The 23,684-nt window shown below is 38.2% G+C and overlaps 1 protein-coding gene across 2 annotated transcripts in view; it reads left to right on the forward strand.

The window, feature by feature from the left end:
* The window catches only part of LOC124606652 (eukaryotic translation elongation factor 1 epsilon-1), a 35,519-nt gene extending 22,944 nt beyond the window's left edge, over positions 1–12,575 (forward strand). For both annotated transcript variants that reach the window (XM_047138654.1, XM_047138655.1), the window contains exons 3-4: positions 243–338; positions 12,373–12,575. In XM_047138654.1, the coding sequence (XP_046994610.1) occupies positions 243–338; positions 12,373–12,504 (228 nt within the window). In that variant the 3' untranslated portion in view covers positions 12,505–12,575. The remainder of the gene's footprint in view (positions 1–242; positions 339–12,372) is intronic.
* Positions 12,576–23,684: the final 11,109 nt, after the last annotated feature.

Below are 23,684 nucleotides of genomic sequence, written 5' to 3' on the forward strand. Positions count from 1 at the left end.
GTAGTTTTATGAAAGGGTGGGGGTCAGCAGTTTCAGCAGGGGAATAGGATGAGCTCAATACAGTTTTGAGTGGAACACATTAATTATTGCACCAATATGATTCCTAACAAATATGAGAGAGACAAATATAATCTAATTAAAAATAAATGTAAAATGTCTTGTTTGTACTTTTCATTGTGTGGTACATTTGTTAGTCAACTGGTACATGTTGTACACACATATTTATGTCAATATTTTTTCAGGAATTGAATAGTTTCTTGGCAGACAAAACATTTTTTGTCTCATATCATCAAACTTTAGTGGACAAGATGTATTACCATCTGTTGTATGATGTTATGGTGAGTACTAAACAAAAATTACTTTAATTTCATCAGTAGAATAAAGTCCTTGGATTAAATGTTTCGTGCACACTGGCGACGGTCGTGTTACTTTGCATGCTAGTTCTGAAACACTGAAGAAGCTAGTGAACACTGACATTATTTTGTTTTTGATAATTATTACAGATACTGTGTTTGCTTCAGTTGAAATCTTTACACTTCATTCTTGTATCTGCTGTTAGAACAATTACCTGTGCAAAAATAAAATGTTATCCGTAGGATGTATTTTATAGTCAATAGTTGCCGTATCCAGAATAATGTTTTGAGAGAGATGTATGATGAAATAATGGACCTCAAATAAAGCAAAGAGTAAAGCTAACCACTCTACCATGTAGTTGATGTGTTGAGCAGTCAAGATGCACTTAAAAATATGATTGAAAATGTGTCTGAACATTTAAGCAATGGACAATGCCTGTTTTTGGAATTGATAATACCACACACACACACACACACACACACACACACACACACACACACACATATCTGGCTTACAGTCAGGAGGTGACGGTCCCAAGGTAACAGGATAGGAATGTGGTGAGCTCAACCTGGTGCAGACAGAGGGACTTAAGTATGACTAGATATATATATATATATATATATATATATATATATATATATATATATATATATATATATATATATAGAGAGAGAGAGAGAGGTGGGGGGGAGGGAGAGGATGAAGAGGCGGGGGATGAATAGAGTTAGTGCTCATCACAGCGACACTAGATGAACACCGAGCCACATGGTGATATTAATTAATTAATTATAATATCATTGTGAAGGAGAGCTTTCAGGATATAAAACAAGTCACGTTAAATTAATAGACAGAAGGGGCCACTGCCAACTACTTCTGGAAAGTATACAACAAATTATGACCTATACTACCTACTCATACTGATAATTATTATGTCAAGTACTTTCTCATTAATTTACATATTAGCAGAAAACCAGCTACTTTGAAAGAAGGCAGTGTTCCTTCTCAAATACACTGACAGAAAAAAAACTGCAACAACAAGGGGCAGTTGTGATACATAAATGAAAGTTGGTAGGCATATTTCTACAACTAAAAGGTGATGTCTATTCAAATTTCACATAAGAAAGACATTAGTAGCGCCACTATGAGGATGCAATTCAGATGTGTATGAATTACATGCTTTAAGATTGGATATTGTGAGTTGATGTTAGTCAAGACTGCATTTAAGGCGAAAAAGATGTTGTTATCAGCACATCACTGGGTTTGAACAAGGTCGTGTAATAGAGCTATGAGAGGCTGAATGTTCGTTCTGCGATATTGCAGGAAGACTTGGCAGGAATGTAGCGACTGTTCACGATTGCTGGCAGCAGTGGTCACAGGAATGTATGGTTGAAAGAAGACCAGGCTTCAAACGGCCATGTGTCACTACCATGTCACTGCTGAGAGGGAAGACCATTGTGTTCAGTGTATAAGGGCTCTGACACATTGTACTGTATCTGCAGCAGCAGTTTGAGCAGCATTTGACACTCCAGTGAAATGATCTGTTACAAATTGATTACTTCCAGGACAGCTCCGAGCCAGACACCCTGTGGCATGTGTTCCACTATCCCCAAACCATCACCATTTGTGACTTTAGTGGTGTCAAGCAAGAGCTCATTGGAGGGCAGAGTGAAGTCTGTTGTTTTTTCTGATGATGAACGCTGGTTCTGCCTCAGTGCCAGTGATGGCCGTGTTTTAGTTAGGAGGAGGCCAGTCTAGAGCAGGGGGACGGTCTCGGTGTGCCAAACTGCACGCGTGTACAGATGTGCTGCACGCGTGCCGTCCAGGACCCGGACCACCTCGCCACTACTCGGCTTTCCTCGGTCTTTCGCGGCACTGCTCGGCACGGCGCGACATTAGACTAGCTGTGCGATGCGACATCTTTTCATCCGGCATAGGGTGCATTAGTTGATTCGTAGTGGCAGCCATGTTTATTCCTCGCTATTTGTTAGCGATTCGTAGGAAGTTTTAAGTACTGTACAGTGGTTGCTGCAATGGAACACACGCTCACAAAGAGGCAGGGTAGTGACACGACGTCACGAGCCTTCAGAGCTGAATGGGAATTGCAATATTTTTCCGAAGAGAAGGATGAAAATTCTTGGTGTCTATCATGCAGTCGCATACTCGCCGGCCACCGCAAATTTGCAATAGAACGGCATTATAACACCACACACAAAGGACTCAATGATTTAGTTGGGTTCATAGATCAAACAACTTGGCGGAATTAAGAAGACGTAGTGTTATGCAGCGTGACGGACCGAATGCGAGTACCACTTACAAATATTTGTGTTTCTGATTTTTATACTTGTACATATTTGTTGTTAGAATTCGAATTTAGAGTTCACTCAGTTTTTGTTTCCTTTCTTTAGCCTGCAACCAAACGTAGCGACCTGTCTTTAAGAGCAAGCTACAAAATAGCGCTCGAAATTGCAAGAGCGAATAAGCCTTTCAGTGATGGTGATCTCATCAAGGAGGGTATTGTTGAGGCGGCGGAACTCTTGACGCCACTGGAAGTAAAGAAATTTAGTGAAATCAGTCTTTCCAGACAGACAATAGCTCGCTGCATAGCTGGTATGGCAGCGGATGTCTACAGGCAGTTAATTGATAGTGCCTGCAAGTATATTGCATTCTCGATTGCTTCGGACGAGTTGACCGACATTTCGGACACAGCACAACTAGCGATTTATGTTGGTGGAGTCGACACAAATTTGCATGTGACGGAAGAACTGTTAGATTTAGTACCAATGAAACACACAACGATGGGTACCGACTTGCTAAAAGCAGTTGAAGAGGCAGCTGAAGCCGTTGGCCTGAATTGAAAAATGTTAGTTGCAGTCACCACTGATGGAGTGCCAGCAATTCGAGGTGCTCAAAATGGGCTTGTAACATTGTTTTGTAAAAAACTAGGACGATCGACACAAGATTTGTACGGAATTCATTGTTTTGTCCACCAAGAAGCTCTTTGTGCTAAGTATGCTAATTTGGAGCACGTGATGGAGTTGGTAGTCACCATAGTACATTTTTTGAAGTCGCATGGCTTAGTACACCGTCAGTTTCAACAATTTCTCATGGAACTAAACGAAGAGTACGGATATGTTATTTACCACTGAGAAATACGTTGGTTAAGTTGAGGATCATGCCTCGAAAGATTATTCAATTTAAGATTCGCTATTGTTGAGTTCCTGAAGGAAACAGGAAAGGCAGAGCCAAAATTAGAAGATCCAAAATGGATTGCAGACCTCGCCTTTTTAGTTGATCTGACTGCACACTTGAACGCTCTCAATAAGACTTTGCGAGGTGAGTAGCAGCTTATTTCTGATCTGATGAAAAAAGTGGATGCATTTAATAAGAAACTCGCATTGTGGAAGGAACAACTCATGAAAATGAATACCGCCCATTGCCCTACGCTCTCTAAAGTCAAAGAGAACGCAACTTCTGACGAATTCGTTTCTGTGTTGGAGGAACTACAAGCACAATTTTCTAGACGCTTTCAGGACACTGCCAGTCTGACATCTGTTTTTGAACTATTTTGTAGACCCTTTGCCGTTTCAGTTGAAAGTACTCCAGTGCATTTGCAAATGGAATTGATCGATCTGCAGTGTAATTCCGGTTTAAAGGACAAATTTTGTTACGTAAAAACTGCCCAGGAATTTTACGAAGGTTTTCCTCGGGAAGAGTTTCCCCATCTCCACAACGAAGCTGCAAAAGTTATGTAAGTGTTTGGATCGACATACGTGTGCGAAAGGTTTATTTCGATCATGAAACTAAATAAGTCAGGATTACGTGGCAATCCGAGTGACGAAAATATGAGAAACTGTCTGCGTTTGTGTACCGTCAGTTTGTGCCGGATATGTACTTTATTTTGTCTACAGTGAACCAAAAATAATTAAATTAATGGTGATAATTTTGTTGTATTTGTCATATGTTTTGTTGAGAATTGTAGTTAATGCAAATTTTGTACAGTAGTTCCAGAATATAAAATTTGCTTGTTTTACATGTAGTTGGAATCAGTTATTCCACATCATACTGCATGCTGTAGACTACTTTCAAGTCTGTTTCTATATATCAGCTTAAATGTTGTAAGAATTTTACGAGTGACGATGTGAGAAGCACGATATTGTTGGTGTAATGCAGTTTCAAAACCCGCGTTATTGTTATTTTTCTGTAGGTGTACGAACAGCCAACAAAGATTCAGTATTGCTCAACATGATGTGTTGTACAGAGCTTAATATTATCAAATGTCGTAATATGAAACTAAGCCACATGCTAGCAGGGTGGTGTTCCTTACGCGAATGCACTGTCATGTGAGGAGTGTTTGTAGTTCCGCGCATGCGCCCGCAGTCAGCTGGTGCGGGAGTGGGGGACGTGTGACGTCAGAAGGGAGCGATCCGCACGCGTGTGAAACTTCGGCATGCGTGTCGCGTTCTTGGCCGTCCCTGGTCTAGAGCCTGCAGCCAACTTGTCTGCATGCTAACACATACTGGACCTATACCTAGAGTTATGTTCTGGGATGTGATTTCATGTGACAACAGGACCACTCTTGTTTTTATCCCATGCACCCTGATTGCAAATTCGCATGTCAGTCTGTTGATCTGACCTGTTTGCTGCCGTTGATGAACAGTACTCTGGAGATGTTTTCCAACAGGATAATGCTCGCCCACATACCATTGTTGTAACCAAACATGCTCTACGGAATAGTGTCATGTTGTCTTCGCCTGCTTGATCACCAGATCTGTCACCAGTCGAGCACATATGGGACATCGTTGGACAATAACTCCAGCGTCATCCACAAACAGCATTAACTGTCCCTGTATTGACCAATCAAGTTCAACATGCATGAAACTCCATTCCAGAAAATGACATCTGGCTCAGTGTATTCCCAAAATTTCAGTACTCTACATTAATTATTTTTTGGTGTTGCTATTTTCTTCTTTCCATCAGTGTGTTTCTCAGCTGGTATTTTAATCTAGTATGTTAAATAAAAAAAACCATGTATGTAGCTTTAGACAGAATATAATCTTCTGTCTATATGCTGGCAAAGTCAAAATTTCTTTGCTTCAGACATTAGAGTTGTGTGAAATTTACACCCTTGAGTCCAAATATTGTGATAAATTGTAGGAGTGGCTGATGTGGTGCCCACTTATTTTGAATAGCTAGGGATCTGAAATTTCCTGCTCAGTGTGGTCACTTTGAAATAATATATCAACAAAAATTTTTGTATTGTTCGAATAAATTTATTATAGTGTAGTTCATAGAGATTGGTAGCAGAAGAAGGAAGTTGTTTCTTTAGATTGATTGAACGTTAGAGTTTTAGAATCATAAAACAAAACTGTTTTACCTTTTAAAAGAGAAAAAAAAAGAGAATGCAATATATGCCCTGGTGCAGTATAATTGCAATAACTTGTATCACACTGTTCCTCTGTAATCACTTTTCTGGACAGTCACAGAATAAATTTACACATGTGTGTAAAGTGACTTGCAGAATATAGATATAGATGTAGAATGTCACTGTGTATCATCTGCAGTATTTTTGCCACAGATAAAGTGACGACATTTCTGAAAACATGTTTTTCAGTTATATAATTATGGTCAGAATACAAATGTTTTATCCTAGGAACATTTCAGTGAATTTTAATTGCATTGTCATAGATATCAACTCTTCAGGTGTTTTTTGAAGAAATATGTGCACACTGTACAGTTGGAAAACCTCTCTGCTATTGGGATAGAATTAGTTTCTAACTTGCATTATTATGTTCATTCTTTGGCAGTACATTTATGTCTGAGCATTTTAGTACCACTGTATGGGGAAGATTTGAAGCTTTGTGTGTTGGAACTTTTTTTCTATTTTTTTCTTTTTTTTTTTAAAGTTAAATAGCCCTGTGAGTGAATATCTTGAAGATATATTCCCATCATTGTTCATTCTAATCTTCCTCTGCAAATTTATACATGTATGCAGTGAGTGATGTGAAGCAAGACTAATTTAAGTAAGAGAACTGTTCACCAAAAACCATGTTTTCAATGTGATTGTATTTCTGCTATTAAAAGATAACCCTGACATGATAACTATAGCTTCTTAATGTCCTTTGGAAGTCACCCTTGACATTTATTTTGTCTCCAGCAATGCTCATCTCTCATAGATCTCTTAGATTACTTAGACTGTAAAAAATGCCAGAATTTCTTAAGAGATACTCATTATCATTGTGCAAAATGTGCACTCAGAACAGTAACATTCTCTTTTTAATTGTTATTGATTTCAACTTGCTGTATACTTATGTATTGGATTTCAACTGACCTTGTCAGTCAACTAATCTAAAGGTACATTTAGACAGGCTGTAAAAATAGCATATTGCCAATAGTTTATCCCGATAATGTTGTGGGGGAACACTAAGGCAACACAAAAATTGCAGCCACATGTACGACAATAGCCACAGTTGTCTGACAATATTTGCGGCAATACATTTCCACGTCAGAAGTGTTTACGCGGGGACACACTGTTGGCACAAAATGGAAAATCATGAGTGAGTGTGGCTCTCTTGCTTTTACATCACACAGATAATAAATTTATTAGAAAGAAGAACAAGAGAAATCAGATTTTGTGGGAGTGTTGAGAAAGGAAATCACAGAAGCTAGTCAGTTACATGTCTGTATTCTATTTGTCGTTGTGGCACAATGAGACTCAAAGCAGATTTCATAATGTTTTACTAACATAACGAATCATATTTACGTAAAATATTGCATCATAGTACCTAGTAAAATGTTAACACACTGAGGTTAAATAATAGTGTTCGTGTGCAGAATTTTCTGTCATTTTACAGCTTAATTAAAAATTATAATTTGTTTGACAATTTGTTTTCATGCATATCGCACAACAAACTTTATCATCATGTAACTGAAGTCACAACCTGTTTATTAGCATTTTGTTCATGTTAACAGGCCATCCTGGCATTCACTTTCTTCATTGCCAGGTGCATTAGCTGTGGTCTTTCGCCAGTGCCATGCTCTGCCCATGTTGAAGCCAGGTCTCGAGTGCTCCGCTCGTGCTGCAGCTCTGTCAGCCTCTGTGATTCATGTAGTATGGGCATACACAATGAAGCGGCCCTCCTGGTTGCCTCTATATAGCATCAACAGATTGACTAATCTTCTCGTTTTGTCACAGAATAGTCCTGGTCCACTACAGGGTTGAATTAAGGCTTCCACAACACTAGAAAGGATCAGTGATTCCTATGATCATGTGTCAGTTCTACTTTCACAGAAACACAACACAAATGTAGGCTGACAGCCCCATGAAAGGAACGTTGGTCTTTTTACCCTGCAGCGCTTGTCATCCCTTAGGCATTCGAAATACTCATTTGTTCACACTCGTGGCTGACTGCCATGTTATAGTGCCCACAATATTTTCTTTCCTTCTTCTGCAATGTCTGTCCCTCATGCTGGCAGGGTCCAGTGTTTTGACTCTGTCACTATTTTATCCAATCTTGTGCCTGTTCAGGGTGCAGCCCTGATATCTTGACATCTTTGTGGCAGGGTATCGAGCCATCACTGTCTAGGTTGTCCTGCTGGCCAGTTACCATTTACTCTCAAACAAAAACTAGTATTCACCACTGTTGTTGCATCTGCTCTAAGAATATGCCCGTGCCATCATAGAGAACTTTCAAATGTTGGCACTATAGAATCCAGGGAACGAAGCCAATCAGTATGTTTTGACCACACTGAGTATGTTCCTGTAAAGTGCAAGTAGACAATTATTTTTGGTTCTACCTCCAAGTATGTTGTTGGTTCTACCTGTAGTGGTATGGGTCGCCCAGTTGTAAGTGTCCACAAGAGACCATTGAAATTTGTTTTTCAGTGCTTTCGAAAACAGTGTTCTTCAGATTTTGTAATTACATAATTGAGTGGGAGAAGAAAATTAATGTCCAGAAACTCCTTAAATCGAAGTAGCACTCCATTCACTGGGGAGAAAATACTGCTGCTTCTCAACAGAAGCAGTAATTTGTTAAGCCATTAGTCAGAAGAAGAAAATGAGCAGAGACCATTTCAGGAAAAACTGTTGATGTTTGTGCAAAAGCAAACATCCACTCTGGAAGCTTTTATTATAGAGAATAAAAACTATTTATGCTGTTTTATTATTATTTCACCTTCAGTCTGTGTTCTCCTATGTCTCTTAAATCAATTTCATCTTCTGGCCCAACATGTGGAAATCTCTTAAATTTTTATATCTGATCATTTACAAAATCATGTTAATTTTGCCAAAAATATAAGGTACATTTTCAGGTGCCTAGTTACGATCCATTCTGGCAAATTGCTGATGTATTTCATCTCCTCAAAGAATATTTGTTGTAGCAGTGCATCTACGTCTACATAGATACTCCACAAGCCACTGTATGGTGCGTGGTGGAGGGTACCCTGTACAACCACTAGCCATTTCCTTTCCTGTTCCACTTGCAAATAGAGCAAGGGAAAAACGACTGTCTGTATGCCTCCGTATGAGCCCCAATTTCTCGTATCTGATCTCCGTGGTCCTTATGCACAATGTATGTTGGCGCCAGTGGAGTCATTTGGCAGTCAGCTTCAAATGTTGGTTCTCTAAATTTTCCCTACAGTGTGTGCTGTATCTTTAAGGTGGTTGATCTTCGTGATTGCTGAAATGATTTTGGCAAAAATTTCCGAGTCATTGTGAAAGCCAGACAGTCGACAAACGTGCAGTCTTCATTCCCTTCTTTTTTGTTCAGCAGCTTTCTCCATCCTTGGCTTCACATTTTCTCATATGCAGTTAAAATTTGGTGGAGAAAAACCATATCCTTGTTCGACTCCAGTCTTTATCTGAAAGGGCTCTGAAATACTATTCTTGAATTTTACTTTCCTATTGTGTTGGAGAGTGTCTGTTTAACTAAATTTCTGGATGTATCATCAAATGAAACATCAGAACAGTCAATAATGATTCTCGGTCACCAGAATCATATGCTTGAAGTCAACTAACACAACAATATAGTCTAACCTCCTAGTTTCCTTTTATCTGATAATGATCTTCAGGTTGAAAAATTTGTTTTTGATGGGAAAGCTGAACCTTAAACTAACCTGGTCTCAGCAATCTGTTTATCAATATTAACTTCTGATTCTGTTTAGCAGTGCTTTAGAGAGAATCTTGTAAGGGACAGGCATAATTATAATTGGAATACCGTCATAACTATCAGCATTTATTCTTCTCCCCCTCACCCTTTCCCCCCCCCCCCCCTCCCCCTTTTTGCCCCCTCTCCCCCTTTTTGCCCCCTCTCCACCTTTTGCCCCCTCTCCCCCTTTTGCTCCCCGTCCCCCTTTTGCCCTTTTCTGACTGCTGTTATGTAGTCATTATTTGTGGATGGTTTTCTACTTTATCCTACTACTCAGCTATAGTAAAAATGTCTTGTTGGTTAAAAGGACTACAAGTGTAACATTTGTTTTAAATTTTCTCCAGAAGAAACTATGCATTGATTTTAAGTGTTTTTTCTTTTTTTCTTTCTTTTTTTCATGATGTTCAGTGCACTGAACATCAAGGAAAACATACTGAAAAGCTACATTTGACATTTAGGTTTCTCATTAGGTTTAATCTTCTTCTTAAAAGATGGGTTCGAAATCTAAATAATCATGGCGATTGACTACTTGTTGGACTGAGAGTAGATGCTGCCCTTATTGGGACATTTGCTACCAAGTGTGTTATCTGAGAACACCTCACTGATGTTTCAAAGCTGCAGAGTGCCACAGGTGTCCCTACAGGGGTTCTCTCATTAGCTGTTGAACTAGAGAAATGTGCAGGACAAGAAGTTTTTCTTGTTCACAGTCTCAGGGCCACTACAGTCTGTTCTCAGAGCAGTGAGGTTTCCTGGCATGTATGGACATTGCTGGGCTTATAATAATTATCTTTAACCATTATTGGGACTGTTGCTGTCGTGGTACCTTAATAGGTGCGTACTCTTTCATGTATACTGATGTCAAAGAATGACTTTGTCCCAGTAAATAGTTCTAACATGTGTTTTAAATAATTATACCACTGTCACATAAACATATACTCATGATCTTATGAATGGTCTTTCTTAGTTGCTCAGTTAAAGTCCCTAAACATTTGGTGAATTGATTTTGACCATATCACGTAACAATAGCTGCATAGAATTACATGCAAGCTTGGGAGTAATGGTCTCAGTTTTCTCACATATTCTGCTGCTGAAGGCCTGTACTATATGCATACTGGTTATCTTTACTGGTACATGGATTCGTTTTTCTCTGGGACAGTACATTTATTTTTTGGTAACCTTTTGGATAATATCCTTCCTTGTAGCTAGCAGGCTAACGAAAACATACACACTCAAACATGCTTCTCAATGTGTGTCTGCATTGTCCGACACAGGAGCCGTATCGCACAAAAAGACAACACAAGTTTGTAGGACATCTGCTACCACTTCCAAGAATAATTACAGTGCTGCTGGAGTTGCTTAACAAGGATTAGGCTGTACTCAGCTAATATTCTGAAGTTTTGTAGTATGACATATGTTCTGACTGCAGTTGTTTTTAAACTTATTCCATATCCAGTTCCTAGAAAGTACATTGATAGCCTGCTTATACAATGTAACTCAGTTTCCCCTTTCAGAAGTTCATCCTGTATTTTTAATATTGCACAGATTGTAGTTCTATGAGAACTACACTGGAAGACATTAAGTCTTTATGTGCCATAGTACTTATTTATTTGTTTGTTTTGGCCGAACTTTGTGTAGCAAGATGTGGACACAGAAGTACGTGGATGTGCTCCATGTTTTGAATGTACTACATGAGATCCCCAAGTCCAGTATTTACAGTGTTAATCATTCGTTCCATACATTGCATGGGTTTCAATAACATATGACTGCTACACTAGCTGTCCTTATCTGAAGGGTTCAGTGAGACACGTGACCAGTGTCAGTAGGGTAATTCAGTTGAGAAAACTGTTAAATGTAAAGGAGACAGCATGGCTGGCCAGTACCTTCATTCAGTGGCAGAACTCCAAGTACCGCCAATAAGGAACACTTGAAATAGAAAATACTACTTATAATGATCAGCACTAGTATGTTCCTCCTTCAGGAAGAGGGATTGGCTGGTGAAGGTTAAGAGGAACTCACCTGCTATGAGGATAGGTCGATTCAACTGTTGTAAGGGAAGATAAAGGTTTTTATCGCATGCCTTAGAAATTCAGCTGGCAGATATACATGTCTTTTCACAAATGGTTGTTTTGAGAGCACAAAATGCAATGAGCTATCAGTATATTCAGTATATATATTGTCGTGTGGAATTTTATGATTATTTCCTTTCTGTGTGATGTAAAATAAACAGCTAAATACAGCATAACATTTTTTTATATATTCATCTGTTGCTGCAGCCAATACTGTGAATGAAAGTGTCAGTTATTTGTATGTTGTCATTGATGATATGGATTTCCTAAATAAGCTTTGTGATTTGTGTGGATCAAACAACTTGGGTTTTTATTGTGGTGTGTGTGTGTGTGTGTGTGTGTGTGTGTGAGAGAGAGAGAGAGAGAGAGAGAGAGAGAGAGAGAGAGAGAGAGAGAGAATGGAATGTGTTTCTGAAATTTTTTGTATCCCTTCACAAGTGTGTTTTGTTTCTATCTTATTTAGTGCCAAATTATTGACATCTGTAGATGAAATTAAATGTTCGTAAATGTTGTGGCACATTAACTACAGCTTGCACTGATTGTACCTTTCATTGTGCTACTGGGGGTCTGTGCAAAAATGCAGTTGACTGAGTTTGACTGTGTTAGGAGTTTTTATAAATTGTCCCATAAGTGACTTCCTGTTCTTGAATTTAATGTATGGATAGTAGTGACTGACTGCAGTGTCTTTCTTTTTCACTCAATTTGTAACAGTCACAGACTTCGCCTAAGATGTAATGTAGGTGTTATTAAATTATATGGACCAATGTTAACCATTGTCATATATATCTCTTTTTGTTTTTGTGTTTCAGTCCAGTTTGACATTTCAAGAAAAGGAACAATATGTACATCTTTCACGATGGTACAACCATTTGCAGCAAGACACGAAGTTGAGGCAAAACAACAAATTAATCATGTTCAGCAGAAGGCTGTTGTATGTGTAAAGAATGTGAGCAATCATTGTGTTGTGCATCTGACTGTGACAGTTTCGCTGTAAATATATTATTCCGATGGATGTTTGTAATTTCTCTCAGTTTTATGATTAAAATTATATTGTATTGTGGTTGACAGATTGCAGTGCTGGGTGCATTGTTGCCGCATACAGCTAGCCTTACTTCACAAAGCACTGCACGTACGTTCCAAACAGGCAACACAGTGAGCACGTGGTGCTCGAGAAAGAACTGTGATTGGATGAAAGTTGGCCCCTACCACTTGACTCGCTGAGATGTCAGTCACAAAATAATTTTAATCTATGTATAATGACCTCATTGTGAACAGGACATCAACAGATCATTGTTCTTGTTTTTAATTTGACCGCCATTTTATAATTCTTCGATTTCACCAATTCACTTGACTTTTCTATTGCTCATTTTATATTACAGTATCTAGTTTCCTCTCTTTCACCAGATGTAATGAATATCATTTTTGTGCTTGAATTTTATGGTACAAAAACTATACAGTATACACTAAATTATTCCTTCAAAATATATTATGATTGTATTCATCAAAGACCAGAAAATTATTAATTTAGGAAGTTAAAAAGGTCAGAATTTACACTAGATGAAAAAGTGAACAGCATAAAAAGCAAGACTACTGAATCATTAAGAAAACTTGCAACCAATTTACATGGTGAAAAGATAAAGAAAGGTGCATTTTGTCAGTACTTTCTTTGAGATCTGAACAATGTGGTACAGATCTACATCTACGTCTACATGGATACTCTGCAAAACACATTTAAGTGCCTGGCAGAGGGTTCATCAAACCACCTTCACAATTCTCTATTATTCCAATCTCATATAGGTCGTGGAAGGAACGAACACCTGTATCTGTCCATTTGAGCTCTGATTTCTGTTATTTTATCGTGGTGATCATTTCTCCCTATGAAGGTCAGTGTCAACAAAATATTTTCGAGTTTGGAGGAGAAAGTTTGTGATTGGAATTTCATGAGAAGATTTTGTCACAACAAAAAAACACCTTTCTTTTAATGATATTCAGCCCAAATCCTGTATCATTTTAGTAACACTCTCTCCCATATTTCGTGATAATACAAAACATGCTGCCCTTCTTTGAACTATTGCAATGTACTCTGTCAGTCCTATCTGATAAGGATCCCACACCGTGCAGCAGTATTATAAAAGAGGACGGAAAAACATAGTGTAGGCAGTCTCCTTAGTAGGTCTGTTACATTTTCTAAGTGTCCTCCCAATAAAACGCAGCCTCTGGTTAGCCTTCCCCACAACATTTTCTGTGTGTTCTTTCCAATTTAAATTGTTCGTAATTGTAATACCTAGGTATTTAGTTGAATTTACGGCCTTTAGACTGGACTGATGTATTATGTAACTGAAGTTTAACAAATTCCTTTTAGCACTCATGTGGATGACCTCATACTTTTAGTTATTTAGGGTCACCTGCCAATTTTCGTACCATTCGGATATCTTTTTTAAATCATTTTGCCATTTGTTTTGATCTTCTGATGACTTTATTAGTCAATAAACAACAGCGTCATCTGCAAACAACCCAATATGGCTGCTCAGATTGTCTCCCAAATTGTTTATATAGATAAGTAACATCAAAAGTGCCTATAACACTACCTTGGGATATGCCAGAAATCACTTCTGTTTTACTCGATGACTTTCCGTCAATTACTATGAACTGTGACAAGAAATCACAAATCCAGTGGAATAACTGAGTCGATATTCCATAAGCACGCATTTTCACTACAAGCTGCTTGTGTAGTTCAGTGTCAAAAGCCTTCCACAAATCCAGAAATATGGAGTCGATCTGATATCTGTTGGCAATAGCACTCAACACTTCATGCGAATAAAGAGCTAGTTGTGTTTCACAAGAACAATGTTTTCTAAACCCACGTTGACTGTGTGTCAATAGACTGTTTTTTGCTAGGTAATTCATAATGTTCAAACACAATATATGTTCCAGAATCCTGCTGCATATCGATGTTAATGATGTGGGCCTGTAATTAAGTGTATTACTTCTACTACCATTCTTGAATATTGGTGTGACCTGTGCAACTTTCCAGTCTTTGGGTACAGATCTTTTGTCGAGTGAACGGTTGTATATGATTGTTAAGTATGAAGCTAATGCATCAGCATATGCAGGAACCTAATTGGTATACAGTCTGGACCAGAAGACTTGATTTTATTAAGTGATTTAAGTTGCTTCACTGCCCCGAGGATATTTATTTCTACGATATTCATGTTGGCACCTGTTCTTGATTCGAATTCTGGAATATTTACGTTGTCTTCTTTTGTGATGGCGTTTCAGAAGGCTGTGTGTAGTAACTCTGTTTTGGCAGCATTGTCTTCGATAGTATCTCCATTGCTATCGTGCAGAGAAGGCTTTGATTGTTTCTTGCTGCTAACATACTTCACATATTACCAGAATCTCTTTGGATTTTTTACCAGGTTTCGAGACAAAGTTTCTTTGTATAAACTGTTATAAGCATCTCGCATTGAAGTCCACGCTAAATTTTGAGCTTCTTTACAAGATCGCCTATCTTGACGATTTTGCATCTTTTTAGATTTGACATGTTTGTTTCGTTGTTTCTGCAACAGTGTTCTGACCTGTTTTGTTTACCAAGGAGGATCAGCTCCATCGTTTGTTAATTTATTTGATATAAATCTCTCAATTGCTGCTGATACTATTTCTTTGAATTCAAGCCACATCTGGGCTTCACTTATAGTATTAAGTTGGAAGGAGTGGAGATTGTCTCTCAGGAAGGTGTCGAATGAATTTTTATCTGCTGTTTTGAATAGGTATATTTTTCGTTTATTTTTGGAAGATTTGGGGGTTATAATATTCAGTCTCGCTACGACAACCCTGTGTTCACTAATCCCTGTATCCATTTTGATGCTCATTATTAACTCAGGATTATTTGTTGCTAAGAGGTCAAGTGTGTTCTCACAGCCATTTACTATTCGTGTGGGTTCATGAACTAACTGCTCGAAATAATTTTCAGAGAGTGTGGATTGATTGTATTGATTGTGCAAGTGGATAAGTGGTGAGAGTGGCTTACTGCTAGAGGGTGGGGGGGGGGGGGGGGAAGGAGAGGCAACATTATTTTTTAAATTTCCTGATCGTACTCGAGTAACAGTTGCTAACTGCATACAGGGTAGACCTACTGACCTGTAGATTACAGATGTAAACTTTACATACTTGATAATTGTACTTATTGTCAAAATAAGTAAATGTTTTCTGAAATTCATTTGCATTAATCCCCTGCCTCCATCATGTGTTACTCATTGTGAAATTAAATCAAACAACGGAAACTCCAGATACGAATTGTGGCCCGAGATGCTGGAGTTAGCAGTTTTTTTTTTGTGTGTGTGTGTGTGTTTTTTTTGCTGATAAAGGCTGTGGCCGAAAGCTTTATGTAAGTGTCTTTTAATTGTGCCTGCCTGCAACTTGACCTGTTTTCTTTACGGTAAGTAGCAATCTGTCTTTCCTATATCATTGTAAAATTATGTTGATACTAAGAGCTGTTAATTATGTTTGGATGCATGTTTACATACACGTTTCCTAACTAGTTTCATCAGATACTGTTCTATGGGTGGATACTACAGTGTGTTCATTCCACTTTAATTGTTTTGTCTAATGAACATCATCATCTGCTCAAACAATGGAAAATCCAGGACAGAATGTAACAATATTAGAGAAGGAAAGTTGCTAGTCACCATATAGTGTAGATGCTGAGTTGCAGATAGGCACAACAAAAAGACCCTCACAATTAAATCTTTCGGCCATTAAGGCCTTGTAGTCTCAAGCAACTGAAACCACACTGCAGTCATGTGTGCGCGCGCGTGTGTGTGTGTGTGTGTGTGTGTGTGTGTGTGTGTGTGTGTTTTGTTGATGAAAGCGTTAATGGCCAAAAACTTTAACTGTGAGAGTCTTTTTTTTTTGTGCCTATCTGCAACTCAACATCTCTTCTATATGGTGAGTAGCATCATTGTCTGCCCACATACGCGAAGAGATGCATCAGTACTTTTGTTACCATTGCCAATGGAATTAAAACGTATCTGTGTTGTCTAGTACAAAAATTTTTCCAAAAAGCAAGTTACTAATGTTTGTGCAGCTGTCCATCTTACAGATCATAGGTAACTGTGGGGGAAGCCTTTACATGTATGTTGTTAAAGTGTATGTGTAACATTCACTCTATTCAGTCAAATAAAAATATAAAGCAGTTTGTTAATTGTTAAAAGTTTCCTTTGTGTGATATGAAGATAAACGCATGACATCGTGGAGTGTAATATACAAGAACTGTTGTTGCAGCCATCACTGCAGTCACAATAGTAGCAAAAATGGTGCTAGGAGGATATGAACAAGTTGCACCAGAGGACTATGGAGACTACAGTATCAACAAAACTGACAGCTATGACTCTGTTCGGTATTGAAGTTTGCTTTATCACAGTTGCCAGTTGGTTAGGACAAAGAGACTTTAGATGATGTATTTTGACAGCAGTTAATATATCTACTATATTTAAGTTACATATATTTGTCTCCATTGTTGTGCAGAGAAATTAAAGTCTTTTTACATAGGGGAACTTTTGTTTTTGAGCATGTCAGAGACATTTGTAAAACATGGACTTAAATGTGCCAATAGTCTGAAGTCTCAGGATAATTAAAATTAAGCATGGTGGTAACTTTTCCAGTCATTCTTCTTTAAATATGGTAGGATATATATATTTACAAAGTATTTCTGATTAATTGAAACTTCAGTCTGATACTGCATCTGCATATTTGGCAACAACCAAGTGGTGCTTATCAAAATTCCAGTGATATTCATTGTTGCAATTTAATTTAGTGTGGTCATACTCAAAGATAGTACTGAATAATAATTTAAGAATTTGCCCATGATTTAGCTTCCATTGCCCAGTCCTATGTAAACAAGGCCTCAGTCTCCTCTCACCTGTTTGCTTCTCCTGATTCTCCTCTGCCCAATGTGTCACCTTCCTGGACACTGACTTCCACCTCTCTGACAAGCTTGATCCATACTTCTGTCCATATCATGCCACTATCAGCAGTACCAGCATTTTGACAGCCATAAACACAACATCAAAAAGTCAGTGTCATATACTGACCAATCATGGATGGTCCATCTGCAGTGATGAGAATACCCTTGGCTGCACTGTATCCTCACACTCACAAGAACCAGCTGCATATGACCACTCCACTCATTGCCCAGTATTGTCCTAGATGGGATCAACTGAACCTTGTCCTTCACCTGGGAGTTGACTATTTACCATTGTATGAGGGAACAACAAACATCCAATCTAGAATCCTCCCCACCTCTCCTATAGTATATTCCACTGCCCATCAAATCCACACAATATCCTGTTAGCGTATTTCCTTTTCCTTTGACAATAGGAGGCAGCAGTGCCTTGAACACTCTTGGGTTTGTAACACGTATTCCCTTTACAAATTTGTGTTTAGTTTAAGATGTGCTTCCTCCAATCGTGAACTGATTTGTAATTGCCATGTGCACTGACTGAGAGCTGCAAATCCATGTTTGTTTTGTGGCATGTTTTGTGTGTGATGAATGGACACGAGCAATTGATTTAGGTGGTACATTAATTTTTTTTAGCTTTTCACTGGTTATTTTTTTGACAATAAATTATGTAATACTCGACGGAGTTTGTAGCTTTGACAAATCAGATCCAAATGTGGTGAAAAATTTTATATGTTCAGCATTTGAATTCTTTTCAAATATATCAGTACTTCGTTGCCAGTGGGCTTTAGTATTGTGAACAGAATTGTCAGGGTTTTCAATAATGATAGTTATGCTGGTTTCTTCTTGATTTGTTGGGAATTTAAATGTTTGTGCTCGTTTAATAAACCAGACATATTGAATTTGGCGTCTTGCATTGTATTGACATACATTACAGTTTGGAATTTTCTCATAACTTCATAACTGGTCATTGATCGTCTTAAATAACGTCATAATTGCTTTCCCACTACCAATGCCAAAGAGTTTAACATGAAATATGCAGAGAAGTAACCTACTGTCAGCAATTACAATTCGTAAGGCTGTGGTCAGAGTAACACCGATATTTGTGGACTCTGCTGCCAACTGGCATCGTCCAATTTTGTCAAATTAGAACACCACTACTTGCACGGCCATAATGTAGCTGATCTCATCACCAGAACGTACAGATTTTGGACAACAATCGGTGAAATTTAAGTCAGTTTCTTTTTTCAGTCATAATGGGCAACACAATATTAAACATGACTGTGGGAAACTGGTAAGTTTGGTCAAAGGAGTAGTTTGTGTCATCCTGAGGATGAAAAATATAATTGGAATATAGCTCAGAATCTATGGACTGAAATCGCAGTTTGTTGGAAACCACAAGTAGGCAAAATCTTTATAGGAAATTTTAGGTGTAGATTATAACCTAGAAACATAATTTGTGAAGTGACGAGGATGGTGCATCTTATGACTGAAGTGTATTGTAGTGGATCTTTTGGTTTGTGGTAGGTGGACATTAGCTGTCTACAAGTTATTGTTGCTGCTTACTGGCGTTTTTATGCCAGTAGGCTGCTTATTTTGTTCCATGAAGTGGTTTTCAAATCTGGTGCATGTATGTGTTTCCACTTTACAGTGCTTTAGGTGTTCAGAGTTTCATATTCCAGACTTTGTGTTCGTCTTTCACACCTCTTCTGAATGGCAGTCATTGACAGTTAAGTGAAATATGTCTGCACAGTTTGAAATAAATTCAGCAAAATAGATTTCTGGTGCTTACCTGGAGGTGATTGGAGATGTGTTAAAAAAATCAGATATTCGCATTAAAGATGCCAGTCTGGCTCAAGTAAAACTATAAGTGACACTTTGATATTTGACATCTGGTGATTACGTCTTTCCAATGATTAGGTCTGTACTGCATTCTGAAAAGCACAGTTTCAAAGCTTTTGTGTGATGTATAAGATGTTATTTTCCGTGTCCTAAATACTAATTTAAAAGCCAATTTATTCACTCGTGACCCCAAATACTATGAAATTTTTAATTTATTCTACATTGAATTTTGGAAGTGCAAGTGCCCTAAAAGGCACTGTAATATAGTTGATTTTTTTAAAATTAAAAGCTACACAGAATCTGAAATAATGTGGCTACCAGAAATCTTATTACTTCGTTTCTCAAATCCACTGGACAAGTGCTCAAAGAGCAGTGAAGTTTCCAGCACTAGACTCTGATTATCTCAATACACCTACTGCCAGTATTGCATTAATATTCAGTTTTTAGAATAAAGTGAGCTACTGTGAAACTGCAAATCTACTTTTACTTAATTAAATAATACTTGCATACTCACACACAAATTGTATCCATTCATAATATAACAGAACCTTTATGCAGCAAAGTCGCCACCGTGGCATGATAAACCATACTCTGAACAACATGTTTTGGAGAGATCCTTAGTGCGGTGTATCATTGAAACTACATGTTTTTGTTATACGTGAGTACCTCATAAAACTTCTCTGGTAATTCCAGCAACTGAAGACAGTGTGTACAGTATTCAGAACGTTCTTTTAGGGAAAGATATAGCTCATTCGGCATCTGTTTAATAGCAAGTGCTGCATTTTTTAATAGTAAGCACCGCATTGAGCACTTGTCTCCAAGCACAGGGGCATCGTGGTATCCATGCCACCCAAGGGGGTTAAAATCTAACCTACTTCATAAATAGAGCAAGGACGCTGACTTTCCAAAATGTCGGTGGGTGCTTATCAATGGTGGAGTGTAGTATATGTTTTCTGGGGAGTCTCAATATTGTTTAAAATGATTTATAATATTTTATGAACATTGCCTGTGTCATGCAGATCTGTGCTGTGATAAAGTAAAATATACCACTACTATAAGCATACGTTGAATGCCCTAGCTTAGTCGGTAAGACAGCTTACTAGAAAGCAACAAAAATGAGATCAGTCTCTTGTTTGAATGTGCTAGGACGAACCCACAGACCCATAGGTGTAATGTATGCGATACAGGCCTTGCAGAGTTTTTGGGTGTTGGGTACAGGTGTGTGTGTGTGTGTGTGTGTGTGTGTGTGTGTGTGTGTGTGTGTGTCAATTGATCGTTGTAATGAAAAATTGCTCTGATCTAATCTAACAGTAGATGTCAGGAATTTTTTTTGAGAGAATTGGGTTCTATGGGTGGTGGTAGAGGGAAGGGGCCTTCTCTCAATATTAAACAATGGAAAATCCAGTCTGGAAGAATGACAGTATATGAAACAGATAGATTGCTTCTCACTGTATAGCATAGATGTTGAGTCGCAGACCTGCACAACGAAAAGACCACTAAACATGTTAAGCTTTCGGACATAAGACTTTCTTCTGAAATAGACAACATACACACACATTCATGCTAATGCAGCTCACACACACACACACACACACACACACACACACACACACACACGACCATTGTCTCTGGTTGCCGAGGTCAGACCTGTCGATATTATTTATTATTACTGAGGAATGGGTCATTTTGCTGAGACTGCAGTAACATTGGCTCAGAATCGATGGAGCAAACTGTTGGGCAGCTAGATAGGTTTCACTGTTCCACACAATTTTGATGAAGCTGCCAGTTATCCATGGTGCCTTGACATTTTGAATTTGTCTTCTTTGGTGTAAACAGGCGAAAGCATAGTGAATTCCTCCATTTAACCCACCGCTGGTGCATTCGTGGTGTATTCACAAGTAACTGTGTATCTGACTGGAATAAGCTTTTACGTAACTATGCCCTCCGTAGTGATAACACAGATTTTTTATATTGGATTGATGATTCTTCTTTAATTAATTAGCAGAAAAATGCTGATTACATAGATGATATATTCTGTGTTGTGGTATCCAAGTGAAACCTGTCCTGTTTGATGTTTTGTGGCAGTCAAATTTCTACAGATACCGGGCGGGGACTACTCAAGAGGACGTCGTTATCAGGAGTAATAAAGAATGCTGAAGATAAGGTGGGTAGATCATGTAACTAATGAGGAGGTATTGAATAGGATTGGGGAGAAGAGAAGTTTGTGGCACAACTTGACTAGAAGAAGGGATCGGTTGGTAGGACACGTTTTGAGGCATCAAGGGATCACAAATTTAGCATTGGGGGGCAGCGTGGAGGGTAAAAATCGTAGAGGGAGACCAAGAGATGAATACACTAAGCAGATTCAGAAGGATGTAGGTTGCAGTAGGTACTGGGAGATGAAGAAGCTTGCGCAGGATAGAGTTGCATGGAGAGCTGCATCAAACCAGTCTCAGGACTGAAGACCACAACAACAACAACCTTAACCCATGGTGTCTGCAGAGTTGTAGGTTTCATTGTGGGACATCAAATGACTCACAGAAATGCAATGTTCTTAAGCGGATTTGTTGGATAGGAGACTAGTATGTCACTGGTGATCTACAACACACTTGTGAAGGGTATATGTTCTTTTGTCCTGTGTAAGACTTGTTGCATTTATCTGGAATCCTATAAATTCTTGGTCTGTGTGGTTGCTATGTTATCTTTGCTAGAGCTCAAAACCTCTGAAGTTTTGACTGGAAGGAGAAAACATTTTTTGAACTTAGTGTATCCTAATTACTCTACTTATCCTAGTGGAAACTTTCCGATTCGTGACTGGACAGGCTGTTGTTGTGAAACTCTTATCATTATCTTCTTCCTTGTGGTTTATATGTATTGGTAGCACCCTCTTTATCTGATAGCACAAATTTAGTTTGGAGATGTTACTATTCTGTTTGCAGGTTATCTGTGTTTGAAATGCTTTGAGCTCCATGTACCATTGTCTGGAGAATGGTCGTTGTCTGTCAGTAATGCTAGTTGATCACATGCGAGTATGAATTATCAGTGTACTTTAGATGCACCACATGCCCCATAGTACTGTGATCTGATACTCTTATGTTACACCAAGACTTGTAAAAAGGGCTTGCAGCCACATTCTTCCATCTCCATTGTAAATATTATGTTACAATGTATCAAATCAAGAAGATGTAAAAACCACTGCGACCATCCTTACTATAAAATATACCTGTACATGTGTCATTAACATTTCATGAAAATACCATGGGTTTTAAAAATAATGATCAGAGTGCCTGTTTCACAAAGCCCTTCATAAAAAGTTTTACCATTGTGTGGAACAAGTGTGATACATAAAATCCATTGTTAAATATAAAATTTGTAATGAGAGGTGATGAAATGGTAGGCCAGAATTTGAGGTACTTGATATTTAATGGCAAAAGAAAATTCTATAGACCTACTTGATGTACCTACTCAAACACCAACTTCTGCCACTTCAAAAGTTAGTATTTCTCTCGCCAACTGACAATCTACAAATCTCAAAATGGGATCCCGTACTCTTGGTACCATTAACATGACCAATCATAACAGAAATGAAAGATTCTCACATTTAACACAACAATGAAACACAGGATGTACCAAAACTCAGTACTTAATGTTCTTATTGTTACTAATAAGATAAGTGTTCTTTTACTTGCAATACTTGTTGATTAATGTCATACTGCATTCTGTTATTGAATATCCTGTGTTGAAAAAGCTAGGACCAGGATACTCAGAAAATTGAAATTAATATTACACACTTTTTGCTGTAGATGCAGTTGCAATATATTCAAAACTTTTTTCTGTTATAACACCAAAAACTGAGATAGCTTCTTCACATAACAATTAAACTTTCTACAATTTGTCATTACTGAAAATCCACAAAATTAGTAACAATTTCTGTGATGTGAAAATGAATTAAGTCACACTCCTCATCTCAATTTATACAAACCAAAACCTTACTATTTATCAGTTCATAAAAAGTAGCACATTAATTCATCATCCATGTAGTTTCAATTATCCTTACCCCCACTCCACTCGACTGTGCGTTAGTCTGTAATGGCTGCGCTGTCCATAATATGTTAAACTGTAACCTCCTTCCTTCCTTCGACTTGACTCCTGCTTCTTCTTCTTCTTCTTCTTTTGATAACCCAGTCCACTCTCAATATTTCTCATCCAGTAGCTCTTGTCCATCACCTGGTGCTGCCCTCTAGTGGATGAATGGAAGTCATCTAATATTCGATTTGCAATTATCTCTTTCTGTTTCACCTGCCTCTATATTTTTACCAG

The sequence above is a fragment of the Schistocerca americana genome, chromosome 3 (assembly GCF_021461395.2).
Source record: "Schistocerca americana isolate TAMUIC-IGC-003095 chromosome 3, iqSchAmer2.1, whole genome shotgun sequence".
NCBI classification, from domain to species: domain Eukaryota; kingdom Metazoa; phylum Arthropoda; class Insecta; order Orthoptera; family Acrididae; genus Schistocerca; species Schistocerca americana.